Genomic DNA, 14,700 nt, shown 5'->3' on the forward strand with positions numbered 1-14,700 from the left:
CATTTCCATGCCATTTAACTGGTGTTGGCATAGGCCTGCTCGCTCAGCAATGCTGGGGAGAACAGCATGGAGATGTGACAGGGCTCTGACAGCAAGGATGGGCCGGGAGCTGTGCCATGCATGGCGCACTGAGGGCTGCAGCAGCCTTGTCTGGGTGACACAAGGGCTGGGAACACAGCTAACTTGTGGAGATGAAGGCACCAGGGCTGCCTCAGTCCTTTGGCATTGATCCTCTGGGCCACCTTCTGCACTAAAGGGCTCTAAACTGGAATCAGCACAGACTCAATGGCAAAAAGACTCTGCCCCAAGTGTTCATAATCTGAGCACAAGGCAGGAGGCAGCGGGAGCTGTGTGGGATGAGGTAACGAGGAGACGGCTCCCGTGGTCCATGCAGGAGATGGGTGCCCGCTGCCTCCCGCTTCTTCCAGCCCGCCGTGTTTGAAATGCTGTGTTTGAGGTGGGATTCCCCAGGAATCACAGCCTTCCTACTGGTGCTCTGCACACTTTCTCAAGAGCCCTGAAGCACGCTGCACTGGAACACCAGCGTACACTTCTGCCAGCCTCCACAGGAGCTCAGATGTGGCATTGCAGAGCTGTTATGGTTGGGAAAGACCTCAAAACCTTCTCTTGGAAAGGGTGGATAACAGCAGGATGAGGGGAAATGGTTTGAAGTTGAGGGAGGGCAGATTGAGGTTGGATGTCAGGGGAAGTTGTGTGCTGTGAGAGTGTTGAGGTGCTGGAACAGCTGCCCAGAGAGGCTGTGATGTCCCATCCAACCCTGGAGGTGTTCAAGGCCAGGTTGGATGGGGCTCTGGGCAGCCTGGGCTGGTATGAAATGGGGAGGTTGGTGGCCCTGCATGCGGCAGGGGGTTGGAGCTTCATGATCCTTGAGGTCCCTTCCAACCCTGTGATTCTGTGATTCTGTGACTTCCGACATCTGAATTTAGCTCCCTGCCCGCCGGCGGCTGTGGAGAAACCGCGACCTCCCCAAGATGGCGGCGGCCCTTTGCCACCTCCCCAAGATGGCGGCGCCCTTGGGCCGGTCATGTGTGGGGCGGGGCGGGGCGGGGCGGGGCGGGGCGGCCTTTCGGAGCGCTCACGTGAGAGGACCGGCGGTGCCCCGGGGTAAGCGCGGCTCCTCGCCCCACCCTGCTCCCCGCTGCCCTCCGCCGGCGGTCCCGGGCTCTGGGCCCGGCTGCGGCCTTTGGTCCGAGCGTGGGCCCGGGGCCGCTGGGAGGAGCCCGGCCGCCGGCTCCGCGGTCCCGCCCTGCCCTCGCGCAGCCCCGCTGCGGGTCGACTCCCTCGGCCCGGCGATGCCGTCCAACAAATCCGTGTCGGACGCCCCCATCGTGCAGTTCACCAACTGCCGCCTCCTGCGGGGCCGCCGCCTGCAGCGGTGAGTGGGACCACGCGGGGTGCGGGGGGCCCCGGGCGGGGTGTGAGCGTGGTGTGAGCGTGGTGTCCCCGCAGGGAGGATCTGTGGGTGCGGGAGGGGAAGATCCTCAACCCCGAGAAACTCTTCTTCGACGAGAAGGGTTCTGCCGACGTCCAGCTGGACTGCAAGGGCTGCATCCTCGCCCCGGGCTTCATCGACGTGCAGATCAACGGTGAGGTGCACGCCGCTGCCCCTTTCTCTGTGCTGGGGGGAATGGATGGCGTTGGCTGGGTTTGCGCTGTCAGAACTTCGGGAATTTGGGGCAGAAGTGCTGGTGAAGCCTTTTTGCTTCCAGGCTGTGCTGTGCAAAGCTGGAGGCTTGCTCTGCTCACCCCAAATGGTTCCACAGCGTTTTGGGTTTGGGAATCGTCAGGTGCAGCCCCAGTGCCTTGCTGGGCCCGGGCTGGAGATGGGGCTCTGGGCAGCACTGCCTGGCTGCTGCGGAGCCTGCGGCTTCACCTTTGTTTTGTTCATGGTGCAGGAGGCTTTGGGGTGGATTTCTCCCTGGCTACGGATGATTTCAGATCAGGGATTGACCTGGTCGGTCAGAAAATACTCTCCCATGGAGTGACTTCCTTCTGTCCCACCCTGGTGACATCCCCTCCATCTGTGTACCACCAGGTGAGTGACTTTCTCCACCTCTTATCCTTAGGGTGATAAAGAGCTGATGCTGGTACAAGAGAGCCAAGGCTGGTTCCTCAGCCTCATCTTCAGACAATGAGACGGCTGCCATAGTGGATGAGTTGTAGACATAAGGACCTGAACAGCCCCAGGTTTCTTGCCCTTAATCTTTACACCACCGAGGCAGCAGTGTTTCCCAGGCCAGCAGGTAGCTACCTTGCACAGAGGGGCTTGCAGCTTGCTTTTCCTTTGTGAGCTGCTTGGCTTTTCGTTTCTGGTGGTGCAGCAGCTCTGTGGGAGCCCAAGGTTTGGGTTGCTTTGGCAGTGCTGTGTATGTGAGGTGTCTGACTAACCCCTTTCTATAGATTCTTCCCCAGATCAGTGTAAGAAATGGTGGAGCTCACGGAGCTGGTATCCTGGGTAAGTGATTTTGTCACTGTCCTATTTGGTGCCTGTTGTTTATCCTTTTCCTTCTTAAGAAAAAGAAGCTGTTTTAGGAACAGAAGAGTTGGGAGCTGAAGCTCTCTCGGTGGCAGGGATACATAGGTGGGCACAGGCCTGCTGTCTCCCCAAACCTGTCCCCAGCCTTTGCAGTGTGCTCTGCTATCAGCCCTATGGGGTTTGACAGAGTAACGGCTATGGGGCTGGCCAGTGCTGCATCTGTTGCTGTACTGAGCTCTGATTTACCTGAACTCTGCTTTACTGTGGGAGAATGGGAAGAGCTTGGCTGGAGCAGGGTGGACACGGCAGGTTTCTTGTTCCTTGGTTGGAAGAGGAAGAAAGATGACTCTGTTCCCCTTTGAGCAGGGGCTCACCTGGAAGGACCATTCATCAGCAAGGAGAAAAAGGGGGCACACCCAGAGCACTGCATCCGCACCTTCGAGGAAAATGCTTTCCAGGACTTGCTTGCCACCTACGGGTCCCTGGACTGCATCCGCATTGTCACCTTGGCCCCAGAGATAAAGAGGAGCAACGAGGTGATCCAGGAACTCACCAAGCGAGGCATCTGTGTCTCACTCGGTAAGGGCTGGGGGGAGGCTCGGTCTGTCCGTGTCACATGCAGCATGGGTCGGGCAGCCCAGGGCTGTGATATCTCTAATGGTGTCTCTGTGTGGCTGGGCTGGGTGGTATTTCCTTTTGTCACCCCTTTCCTGGCCTTCAGGGAGGGTGACAGATGTGTGACATACAGGGAGCTCAGTTGATGCTGTAAATCTGTCGCCCTGTCTGCAAACAGAAGGTTGGTCGAAGGGCTCCTGTAGTTTTGCACAGGGTAGCACTGGTGCTGGGAAAACACAGGAAAGAACAGCAGTCATAATTTCCTTTCTTTTTTTTTTTTTAACGTTCAGTTTAATAAGGATGTAATTCCAGGCTGACTACTTGGAAAGGTTCAAACTCTGAAGTTCAGCAGCTTTAGGCCTTATTTGACAGGCGATACTGTTTTCCAAAGGTTGCTGTTGAGTCTTGATGACTCGGTTATACAACTAGAAGAGCTGAAGACCTCTCCCACCACTCCCACCACCCTTTCTTCAAGGTGAAACTGAACCTTAATTTGGTTGGGTGTTTGTGCAGCAGAGATATCTTGTCTCACAGTCACGTAAAGACAATCAAAGAAAGGCAACGGATCTGCTGTCCATGTTAGGGAAAACAACATTCTCTTTCTGGATTTTGTTTTATCAGCGTTTCATTTCTTGGAGAACTGCCCACTGTCTCCCTACGTCTTTGACACCTCTCTGTATAAAGCCTTGAAATATCTGAGGAGAGCAGAAATGCAAATCCTAGGACTTGTAGCCCAGCCAGAAGGCAACTCTCCCCAGTGCCTGTAGGAGCAAGGCAGCATTTGTGACTGTTGTAATCAGTGTGTTCAGGTGAATCCCCTCCTGCAAGTCCCCACTGGTTGTGGTCAGACAGCTCAGCAACAAGGCTGGTGCTCACCTAAGCCCAGGGTGGAGCTTCAGAGCAGAGCCCTAACAGAGCATCTTTACTCTTGGGTGTTCCTCTGGGAAAAGAAATGCAGAGATGAGCAGAAGAATCACGCAGTGGTCTCTGTTCCAGGTCACTCGGTGGCTAACCTCTCCCAGGCTGAGGAGGCTGTGCAGCACGGTGCTACCTTCATCACTCACCTCTTCAATGCCATGCTGCCGGTGAGTTGCCAAGGGCATTTGTCCTGTGCCAGCATTGCTTTCACTGCTTTCTCTCTTGCTCCCCACAAACGCTTATTTGCATCATCAACTTGTTTTGTACCAGGCCTTGCAGTGGAATTTCAGCACAGAACCTCTGGCTTCATGCTTCTACTGCCTGACTTAAGAGAGTCAAAGCTGTAGCAGTCTCTTGAAATTGGAGGGGTTGCCTGGTTACGCTTGATAATGGATGAAGTGCCCAGCTGCCAGGCACTGTTTGATAGAGATGACAGCAGGAAGGGTCTCAGCCCGCGAGTCCTGGTGTGACACCCATCATCTTTTCCTCTCCCACTTTGGGTAGTTCCACCATCGTGACCCTGGGATCGTGGGGCTGCTGACAAGTGATAAGATTCCTGCTGGGCGGAGGGTCTTCTATGGCATGATCTCTGATGGCATCCACACCAACCCTGCTGCCCTGCGGATCGCCCATCGAGCCCACCCCAAAGGTAGGCCGTACTGTGCCCACACAGTGGCAGCAGTGTGATGTCGCCAGCATCACTAATGCTGTGCCATCTCCCACGACTGCCGTGGCTTGTTATCGTGCTGTCTGAAAGAAGTCTTAATCCACAGCCTGTCACCTCAGCTGGATGCGGCTGGAGATGTCTTGGTACCTCTCAGGGGGGGTTGGCATGGCACAGAGCTCAGATTATAATGCAGTGGGATTAGTTGCAAAGCTGCTCCAGCCTGTTTCCTTGCATTCCTCAGGCATGGTGCTGGTGACGGACGCTATTGCTGGCATGGGGCTGGCACCAGGTCGGCATACACTGGGCCAGCAGGTGGTGGAGATCGATGGCCTCAACACCTACATTGCAGGTAGGTGCCTCTTGCCAAAGAGCTGCACACGGTCATGTCACTCGTGCCTATTCCTGGAGAGCTCAGCACACCTTGCAGAGCTCGTCAGCGTGAAGCAGCACTTGTGCCATCTTGGGTTTTGTTGCCTGATAATATCTCTGCCATAACTTGATTGTGAGGAGAGTGGTGCATCTCATGAAAAGGAAAATTGACCTGTCTTGTTGGAGTGAGGAGGAATTTGACAATTTTTAGCTTGTCTGCAGCACCTTTGATCTCCTTGCCAAGTAGGGTGGATGCTAGAAATTGGTGCGTGGTCAGAAAGGACAAAGAAATCCCACTGTTATTTATTGTCCCTTGTCTTTACTGCAGCATCATCACTTTCTGCTAAGTAAGCTCCCTAATCTGCAAACAGCTGGAGACTGGGAAGATATTCTGGAGGGCTATTCCTTTGTCACTTCCCTCCCCCGTCTCTGGCAGCAGGTGCCTGCATTGTGAGCTAGAGTTTCAACCAGTCCAGCTGGTCTTAACAGGGGAGCTGCATGGTGACATCTTCATGCGTCTCCCTTCACTGCCAGCATGAACGCTCTTGCCTCTTTCTGTTACTCCTCAGCAGTGGCTGAGAGCCCTTCAACTTGCTCCTCACATGACCCAGGATTTCTGCCCCTTTGGGGTTCTGCTCAGTACTGTCCTGTTCTCTCCCAGGCACAAAGACCCTGAGTGGTAGTGTGGCAACCATGGACACATGTGTGCGACACTTTCTGGAAGCTACAGGTGGGTGAGCGTTGTCCACAAGCTGTTCCTCCCCGTGAAGAAGTCTTGTTCTTGCCAGCTGTGTCTGCTCAGCTATAGATGTCCCCTCTTGTCCGAGACACGAGGAGAAGGGCTGACATCAGTGGTACTGGCCTTGGAGACAAACACCTTTAGGAGGGGTGCTTCATTATAACCTGCAGCACTAAGTAGGGTTGAACTGTTCTGCTCTTTTCCCATACCTAAAAGTGAACGACTTTCCCCACCCTGTACCTTAAGAAATCAGTTCTCTTCTTCCTACTGTTTCCCTTAGAGATGTTTCCCCTCCCCAGCTCCAGCCATCTGTGACTGGGCCTCCCAGCTCCTCCTGCCCTGTAGTTCAGGGCAGTAGCAGTCAGATCAGTGTTAGTGCTCTATTGTACCAGGACAGGACACAAACAGTGCCGACAAAGACACTGGGGCCCTGCGCATGGGTTTGGTTGTCACAAAGGTCCCTGCAGTGCCACCAGTTGCCTTAACCAAGGACTGGGCTGCTCTGCTGATGAGGCTGTTTGCTGCACTAACGCTTCTTCCTCCAAGGGTGCTCAGTGGAGACTGCGCTGGAGGCAGCATCTCTGCATCCTGCCCAGCTCTTGGGGATTGAAGACAGAAAGGGGACCCTGAATTATGATTCTGATGCAGGTACTGTTATGGGGATGGTGGGAAGGGTTTCTGCATGCTGGAGAAAAGTAGGGCCTGCTATAAATGCAGGATGCTTCTGCTGCTTCACTGGGGGCACTGGGGACCCTCACTCTGCCCAGGATCTGCTTTGGGCTTTTGCTTTGGTGATTTTTTTTTTTTTCCTGTGGGTGCTGGTGATGCTTCATGAGCCTTTTGGAGAGGATCCCACATCTCAGATGAGCTTGGAGCAGAGCAAGGATGGTTCTACACTGCAGTCCTGACCTGTTTCTGGAGTGGGGAGAAACTCCTCAGTGTGGAGGCAGCCCTAGAGCCCAGCTCCTCTGAGCCAGCCTCAGCTGCCCCACTTGCTCTTCCTCTGTTCCTCTGACAGCTGTTTCTTTTCTCTCCTATCTGGTGCAGATTTCCTGATGCTGGATGATAGCCTGCACGTGCAAGCCACGTACATCGCGGGCGAGGAAGTCTGGAGACGGGATGCCTTAGGCATGTGACACTGGGCTGGCCTGTGCCTTCCAAGGCATCCTGGCACTGTGATTAGCAGCTTTGGTAACCACCCCACTTCTCTTCTCTTGTTTTGTTTTGTTTTTTTCCCTTCCTTCCTGCAACTCCCCTGAAGGAGACTCATACCAAAGAGCTGTGTTTTCCAGCGCAACCACTGCTTCCAGTTACAGCCATGCCTGCAATGACTCTGTTGGTGCTCAGTTGGTGGAGTGGGGAGAACAAGCAAATCAGGAGGGATTGTCAATCTCTGGAGAGACCTGAAAGACTGCACAGCTGTCCTGTGTCCCCAGACAGGTGCTCACGTGTCCATCTCACAGCGGTGTGAAGCTGTCCCAGCCTTTGCACTGTTTATGCAGCACACAACCTGCCTGTGCCTAAGGCAGACTCAAGCCATATCCATCCCTCTCTTTGCTGCCTTGCTCCTGGGCAGCTGTAGCTGGCAGGATGTCAGCAGCTACCAGTTCAGCTCGCAGCTCTTCCCATTACAAAGTTCCTGTTGTGTCAGTGGAAGCTGAGGACCACATTCTGACCGACCGGCCCTCCCTCTTGTGTTCCCTGGAGCAAGGCTGGTGCAGCTCACTGACTTGGTGCCATTGCGGGGCTGTGAATCAGTGTGGGCTGAATCCTCAGGGCAGAGATCAAACCCAGGAAAACGAGGCATTGCTGGTCCTTTGTGCCTTTTTCTCTGCATGGGCATGGAGCCCACAGCATATGATTTTGTCTGCAGACAGAGATGCTGTCGTGCCCTGGAAATCAACGTTTCTCTCAGCTCTGCTTGACGCCTGGCTGGGTTCTGCAGGCTCAGGACAGCCCCCGCCTCCTCCAGCCCTGGGAGGAGGAGGACACTTGCTTCAGGGATGCATCCAGATGGGTAGTGGGCAGCTCAGAGCTGGAGGGAGAGAGCCCCGTGGCTCGTAAGGGAGAACTGCAGCCACCTTCTGGCCTTTCAAGGCCGTTGCTGATAGCTCATTAATCTTCTGTTCATTATTGTCTTCTTCCGTATTTGGCTGTCAGCTCTTTCCCTGACATCTGGGCATTTCGAGCCAGGACTGACGCCGTTCCGGAGCCTCCCGCCGTCAGCGGGGCCTCGTGCCGCGTCCTGTCTGCCGCCCAGCCGCCAGCCTCGCGTACATCACGCCTGCAGCCCCCGGGGCTGCGCTGCAAGCGCTGCGCCTCGGCTGCCGGCGGTGATGCGGGGGGGGAGAGGGGGGGAAGGCGGAAAAAAAGCAATGCGAATAAAAAGTGTCATAAAAATAAAAGGAAATCTGAACGACCGCGAGCGGGCGGCGGTCAGGGGGGGGGGGGATCGAGCTGAGGGCGGGGGCGGAACGGAGGCGCAGGGCGCGGCGCGCCGCGGGGACGCTTTTGGCGGCGGACAGCGGCACAGCGTGGGGTGCGGCGGGGCTGCGGGGCTCACGCGCGGTGTGTCGGCTGTCCCGCTGGAGCCAGTCACAGCCCTTCCCCGAGCGCTCAGCCGGAGGTTCCCGTGGGCAGATCGTGGCCCCGGCCCCAGGTGCGTTGCCTCTTCCACCATCCACAGCCAAATTCCAGCCTTGCGTGGCTATTTGTTCTGTTCTTTCTTTCCTCCGTCCTGTTCTCGCGTGACACGGGATTTGTTCCTAATGCGAAACGACACGAAGCTGGTCTGTGATTAAGGCGTTGAACTTCCAGAGCTGTCTGTAAGCTGCTTTATTCTTTTCCCTATGGCTTTGGATCGCCCTGTGTTCTGCCTTGTCTCTTATTTCACCTCCGGTCTGTCGGTTGGTTCTGCTACAGCTCTAGTTTACCAGACCTGGAGAAATACAGAATCAGAAACAGGCCCTTAAACACCAGTAAGTTTATCTTTATGAGGCTTGGGCTTCATTTTTCAGGTTTGAAGGGGAAAGACAAAATCTGTGAAATGCTTTTCAGGAGAAGCTGTTAACATGTGAAGACGTGTCCTGCTTCTACGAATGGCGCACACTCAGTGTCTAGGGAAGAAGCGTGGTTGCCCTTTGTAAGATGCCTAGCGGAGTGTTTGCTGGTGCACCTGAGGATGGAGCAGTAATTAACACATAACCACTCACTGTGCTGGGGCGTCAGGGTGCTTGCTCACCCCCATGTCTTGTGTTTCAACCTTCAAGCTCCTGCCACAGGGCAGCAGGAATGGCCTCTAGAAGCTGTTCACAGCAAGGCAGCGAGAGGCAGACTTGGCTGAAAAGGGCCCATCTGTGCAGTGCCTGAGGGAGGAGAACGAAGCAGCATTGCTGAAGGTAGCCAGGCTGTGGAGTGGCAGATTGCCATAGAAATCTGTGGTGATGGGGCAGATCCCATCAGGATTGAGATCATGGGCATAATCAATGGATCAATGATGTGCAGCATAGCTCAGGCAGGCCAGCTATGAGATCTTCAGCGAAAATAGCTCACAAATGGGGAGGAGCACTTCCTCTGAGGGTTTTTCTAGTTCTCCCTTTGTAATTGCTCTTAGTGGCAAGCAGTCCTTGATTGCGGCCAGCTAAACTCAGCTGGAGGTGTGTGTGCTCAGGGTGCTGACACCCAGGGGCTGTGAAGGGACGTCCCACTTTTTTGGGTGACCACAGCCCCATTGAGGTGCTTCTGCCTCATGCAGTGCCATTACTCCTTTCATAACGTGGGATGTTCAGCATTACATCTGCAGTGCTCCTGCAAGATACCGTTTGTTTGGCTGGTTTGTGTGAGCCTCAAGCAAGAGTCCTGTGTTTTAGGGTGTACTCGCTGCTCAGTCAGCTCTTCCCCAGTTTTCCCAGAGAACAGACACCGTGCTGTGCTCCTGGATTTCTCAGTTGCTCCGAGGGAATGGTCGTTAAGCAGTCAGTAGCCTCAGTGCTGTTAGTTGCACATTTGCCTGTCTGTAAGATTCTTCACGTATGTATGGTAAGATGCTAAAGGATCTATTTTTTTTTTCTGTTAAGGATGTCTCATGGTATTGCTTCAGCTCCTAGAAGCACTTGGAGCTTATTTTCATCTAACTGTCATGAATCAGAGGTGGTGTAAGCACAGTACACGGTCAGAAGAGACTCGGTCATTGGAGTCTCATGGGAGATTTTTTAGGGCCCACCATAACCTGTTTCTTGTTTCTCTCGGTCTTTTTCTTGAGTGCAGCAGAAGAGACAGAGCATGTTCTCAAGGTGCTGTGCTCCCATGGGACTGCTTTTATAAAGAAGCAAGAAGTGATAAACTGCGTGCTTGGGGATTGTCATCTTGAAAGAGCTGAGGACTGGAAGAGCACAAAGAAGGCAGGTGAGCTTGTGCAGTCCCTTTGGGAAGTGGTGCTGTTTGGCTCTTTACTGTGAATTTCCCATCTCACAGCTTTGGGTTGGATTGCTTCTCTGCCAGTGCTTTACAGGGCGAGTAGCAATGGCATCCCCATAGTAGGAAACAGTCATCATGATAGAAACATTATTTTTCTTTTCTAGGCACAAAACTTGTTGATGTGGAAGTACAGCAAGGCAGTGGGCAGGCTACAGAAGGTATGTCATATGGGGAACAGTCAGACCAGATTTCTAAGGCAAAACCAGAGGGGTTCACATCATCTCACTACAACACCCAATTTGATTTTTTGCTTTGTAAAGCAGACCCAGAAGCAGCTGGTGCACCTTTGGAAGCAGTCCCTGGTGTCAGCACTGCTGAGCAGATGCAAACCAGTGTAAGAACCACAGAGCAAAAGAACTCTGCAGTGGAGCTCTGAGTTTTGCTGCCTCTGGCCAGGAACCCAAGTTGTCTTTCAGCTTTGCCATTCCTAAAGAAGACTGTCCTCTGGTCCCATTAGTTCCAGCCAGCCAACATATGGAGGGTGCAGCAGATCGTGAGGTGCTGGATAATGCAGTGCCTGCTGAGTCAGTAGATGTGGTGCAGATTTCAGCATTGGAGAAGTCTGACTTGGATCAAACTGCGAGTGCTGTGCCCAGAGAGGATGAAAGCCATGTCACACTAAAGATGTCCAAGCCAGAGAGTGCCCCTGGGGATAGCACAGTGATAGAGAAATCAGCATCAGAGGGAGCTACACAAAGGAAGAAAAAGAAGAAACAAAATGCATCTGTCAGTAAAAAAGATATGAAAGAAACTGAGACCAAGAGGAAGGCAAAGGTGGAAGCTAATGGATGCCAGAATAAAGATGCGGCCCATCAGGATGAGACCTCTCAGGTATTCAGATATTGATGGGATCCTATAATTTTAATCCTTCAGTAAAAAAGAAAATGTCAGTGCAGTTAGTATGTGACATGAATTGAGGTGAATGTGAAAGACAGGGATTGCTGCTGACTTGGAGCAGCAGTTTTCTCCCTTGTGAGCCTGATCAATGGAAACAAATGTAACGTTCCTTTGTTTTCTGTTTCAGACCTGTGCTGAAGCATTTGATGTTTAGAGTTGTAATCCTAATCCTGGGAAGCTGGGTGTCATGTTTTATTTAACATAAACCAAGAACTGTCATCAGCCAGTGCCATGCTGGTGTCAGGCACTGTGCTCTTGACTGGCACCTTATCAGGGAGGATGAGTTACTCACAGAATGCACATAGGAAAGCTCTGAGGTGCTGCAGCCGTAGCTATGGCATGTTGCAGTGCAAAGCCTGAGAACTTTCGGGAAGGCTCCCACCGTGAGGCAGGCCCAAGTTCAGCTGAAGTTGCAAGTTATGTGAAGACACCATTAAGATTCTCTGATCTGAACACATCGTGAGATTTTCTGATGTTCTGCTATGGTCCAGGTCTCCCTTTTATTTTTCTTCTCAGCATTGTTGTAGTTGTTATTATTAAACCCTGCCAGCTGAGCAATTCTGAGACATAAAATTGCAAGAAAGTTGCTTTTAATGTTTTAGACTGAAGTTGTATTTTATGTATGCCTTATCTGCTTCTTGAACAACAGCCCTGCCAGTAAACACTGCTGAATATCAGAGAGTTGAAAAGATTTGAAAGTGATGCAAATCCCATCCCATTCATTGGAAAGAGACTGCTGTAAGGAAAAGGAAGAGGTAGCATGAGAACTTTTGTGCTTCAGCTGTAGGATGCAGCTCTTTTCCTTTCCTTTCCACTGGCTGGCTGTGTTTGTTAGGACTTCTTCCATCTTTGAGGGCTTTAACTCCCTTGACTTCATGCATTTCTGGTTGAGCAAGCACTTGGGCTGAGACACCAGGGCTCAGCTTCTGATTTTGTCCATTGCTTACTGTTGGATTTTGGGCAAGTTTTTGGGTAGCCTTTTGTTTTGTTAATGCTTATTCCTCTCATCCATAAATTGAATTTACAGCTTCTTTCTTATGGATGGTCCTGACCAGCTTTCCACTGTGTCATCTGAGTGACAGCCAGCTATTAAATCCATCAAACAGAGACAGTGAATTGCAACTAAACGTTTGTCCAGTGCTTTAAGTTTATCCAGTGAAAATACAGACAACAGAGAAGTTGTATTGAAGCTTGTAATCTCCAGAGCCTGAAATTCGGGATGGTCCTGCCTTTATGCAGCTTGATTTTTTCCTGTTTAGCAACTGCTGCTCTAATTTTGGGGTGGTTTATTTCCTTGTGCTCACTCTGTTCCATAGCAGTCAGATGACCAGCTGCAGAAAGAGGTGGATTGGTGTGTGGAACAACTGGAAATTGGCCTGAAGACACAGAAATCCACTCCCAAGCAGGGTGAGTATTCTAATAAACGAGAAATCTCCCTTGTTGGAGGGTTCAGAGAATCTTAAACTGAGGTGTTTCTCCCTTGTGCTGCTCCAGTTGAGGAGGCTGTCCGTGCAATCAGGACACTGCGCAGTGACAAGGCTCCGCTGGTGAAGAAACGTCAAATCATGAGAGCCATATTTGGAGACTACAGGAAGAAGATGGAGGAGGAGCTGTGCAAACAGCTGAAGCTTATGCTATGTGGTAGGGAAACTTTGCATGCAGGGGGAAATTAAAGAGGAAGGGACTTTGCTCCCGCCCTACGTACAGCTCTGCAGTGTGGGAGCTTGCCATATGAGGTGAATAAAATCCCTTCCTGCTGTTTTCTCCCCTCTTTAAGATGCAAAATCTGCCAAGATCCTGGAAGTGCAGAACAAGAAATGCCAGGTCATCAGGAAGCGCCCCGGAGCATGCAGTAAAAGCCAAGGATCAGCAGGATCCCTTCCGGAGTCAGCCGACACACCTGACACAGGCACATTCAAATTCACGGTTTCTCAAGAAGAGTTTCGCTTTAATTTCTTCTAGGACAGTCTTTTAGATTGAAACCATGGCTCAAAACTCTGCTAAAGCTCCTTAAGAAGGATGCTGTGCTATAGAAAATGTTACAGAGGAATCCCAGTTTATTTCCTATGGAAAGGATTCTCCTTTTGAGTGCCTTCAGAGGTGCAAAACAGATCTGCCAACCTGGCATATGAACCCAAGACTCAATCTACTCCAGTAGTCCTCCATGCTCACACTGTAGAAAGTCACCTTTGCAGCATGGAGTCTGATAGGCTCTGGTTTTCTTCCTGCAGAATTTCTGTTAACTTAAGAATGTCTCTTATACTGTGAGTTTTTCCCACTCTCCTGTTGCCTTCAAGTAGAGGAGGCCTTTTTTAGCAAGTGAGAAAGCAGCACACACAAAACGGAATGCTCTGTGAAGAAGACCCAGTTTCTGCAGAGGGAGAAGAGGGGAGGCAATCTAAGTGCACTGGCTGTCTGGATGAATCCATTCCACCTGACAGCTGTGCCATGCAGCTTCTGGTGTCAAGGAAGCACAGGGCAGTGTGTAATTACTGCCATTCATAGAGTAAAAAAGTTCAGAATCTGGGACAAAAATGAGCGAGAATCGTCCTTGCTCTTTCATCTATTTAATTGACAGGTGTTGACTTAGAAGAGGACAGCAGATGCTGATTTGTTCAAGCCTAGGAATGTTAGAGCAATAGTTTCCAGTCAGGGAAAGATTTGTGTTTCTGAGCTCACTTTCAAGTAGCCCAGAGGATAACTGACTTGTGTGCTAAACTTTGGGTGGTGGTGAAAAGAGCTGTGGGAGCCCAAAGGTTCTCTTGCATTTGATTTGTATTAAATTTTTGCTTTCTGATCGGCTGAATGTGTGTCTCCTGGGTCTCTGTATTGCTTCAGCCAGTCAGCCCGTGCCCTGCGTTCATGCAGAAGTTCTTCCCCACTCAGCCTAAAAAAGCTGGGGGAACAGAAGTCCTTTAAAAGGAAATGTGGTATCAGGTGGCCCCAGGGCACAGTGCTTTCCTTCCTTTTTATAGTCCAGTCAGTCATCCTGTATGAGAAGCAAGAAATGGAAGTGTAGGCAGATTCCAGCATGTGCTGAGAGCAACAGAGTGTTGGTGGGAAACGTTTACAGAGAAAGACTTGGGAAAAAAAAACCTGCTGCTGCCTACAAAAAGAAATAGATTTTATTACTAAGCAGCCTGTTGCATCTGCCAGGGTATTTTTTGTTTAAAATATGTTAAATTATGACTGTCAGGGCATAACGAGAAACTGAACGTGAGTAGCATGTGCAGTGGGTAGAAACAAGAAAGAAGACTTCAGTCTGGAAGCCAGTAGTTTAGGTGATCCTTGTGGTTTGCTGGGAAGTACTGCAGGCATTTTGACTCTGCATAACAACCAGGATTCATTTTATTTCCAGGATTAAGCGTATGAAAGCTGCACTGATCTCAAACTTTTAACGTTTTCATGCCATTTGCTAAGATTAATGGCATGCTGTATGTGAGCTCAGAGCCTCAGTTCTTTCCTTACCTAGTTGGTGATGCAGAATATGCCTGGGAAATAGTTTTGGTTTTCTTCCTTTCT

General features: G+C 51.4%; 2 protein-coding genes across 4 annotated transcripts; both read left to right on the forward strand.

The window, feature by feature from the left end:
• The first annotated feature begins 1,270 nt into the window (after positions 1–1,270).
• Positions 1,271–7,607, forward strand: AMDHD2 (amidohydrolase domain containing 2). Of its 3 annotated transcripts, none has more exons than XR_006177686.1 (12): positions 1,271–1,396; positions 1,471–1,607; positions 1,917–2,056; positions 2,422–2,476; positions 2,864–3,076; positions 4,109–4,197; positions 4,535–4,679; positions 4,939–5,046; positions 5,728–5,796; positions 6,352–6,453; positions 6,853–6,996; positions 7,116–7,203. XR_006177686.1 is itself a non-coding variant. In XM_042864703.1 (12 exons), the coding sequence occupies exons 1-12, from the start codon at positions 1,314–1,316 to the stop codon at positions 7,210–7,212; spliced, it is 1,368 nt and encodes a 455-aa protein (XP_042720637.1). In that variant the 5' UTR covers positions 1,271–1,313; the 3' UTR covers positions 7,213–7,607. The 3 variants fall into 3 exon arrangements, 1 of the variants encoding a protein (XP_042720637.1); XR_006177685.1 differs by having other exon boundaries at positions 7,098–7,189; XM_042864703.1 differs by having other exon boundaries at positions 6,853–6,933; positions 7,067–7,607.
• A 726-nt stretch (positions 7,608–8,333) lies between these two features.
• LOC122176363 (UPF0488 protein C8orf33 homolog) lies at positions 8,334–13,984 on the forward strand. Its single transcript, XM_042864805.1, has 6 exons — positions 8,334–8,464; positions 10,072–10,205; positions 10,386–10,439; positions 12,495–12,585; positions 12,673–12,819; positions 12,956–13,984. Exons 3-6 carry the CDS (start codon positions 10,401–10,403, stop codon positions 13,138–13,140), a joined length of 462 nt encoding a protein of 153 aa, XP_042720739.1. The 5' UTR covers positions 8,334–8,464; positions 10,072–10,205; positions 10,386–10,400; the 3' UTR covers positions 13,141–13,984.
• Positions 13,985–14,700: the final 716 nt, after the last annotated feature.

This window comes from Lagopus leucura, unplaced genomic scaffold (genome assembly GCF_019238085.1).
Source record: "Lagopus leucura isolate 7727_CA_CO unplaced genomic scaffold, USGS_WTPT01 Super-Scaffold_760, whole genome shotgun sequence".
NCBI lineage: Eukaryota > Metazoa > Chordata > Aves > Galliformes > Phasianidae > Lagopus > Lagopus leucura.

What these genes read in the sequence shown, in the direction of transcription:
- AMDHD2 (XM_042864703.1), top strand. Translation starts at nt 1,314, where the DNA reads ATGCCGTCCAACAAATCCGTGTCGGACGCCCCCATCGTGCAGTTCACC. An exon ending in CCATCGAGCCCACCCCAAAG is followed by an intron (nt 4,680 to 4,938) that starts GTAGGCCGTACT and finishes TGCATTCCTCAG; the next exon opens with GCATGGTGCTGGTGACGGAC. An exon ending in CCTCAACACCTACATTGCAG is followed by an intron (nt 5,047 to 5,727) that starts GTAGGTGCCTCT and finishes GTTCTCTCCCAG; the next exon opens with GCACAAAGACCCTGAGTGGT.
- LOC122176363 (XM_042864805.1), top strand. Translation starts at nt 10,401, where the DNA reads ATGTGGAAGTACAGCAAGGCAGTGGGCAGGCTACAGAAG. An exon ending in CAGTGGGCAGGCTACAGAAG is followed by an intron (nt 10,440 to 12,494) that starts GTATGTCATATG and finishes TCTGTTCCATAG; the next exon opens with CAGTCAGATGACCAGCTGCA. An exon ending in GCTGAAGCTTATGCTATGTG is followed by an intron (nt 12,820 to 12,955) that starts GTAGGGAAACTT and finishes CCCCTCTTTAAG; the next exon opens with ATGCAAAATCTGCCAAGATC.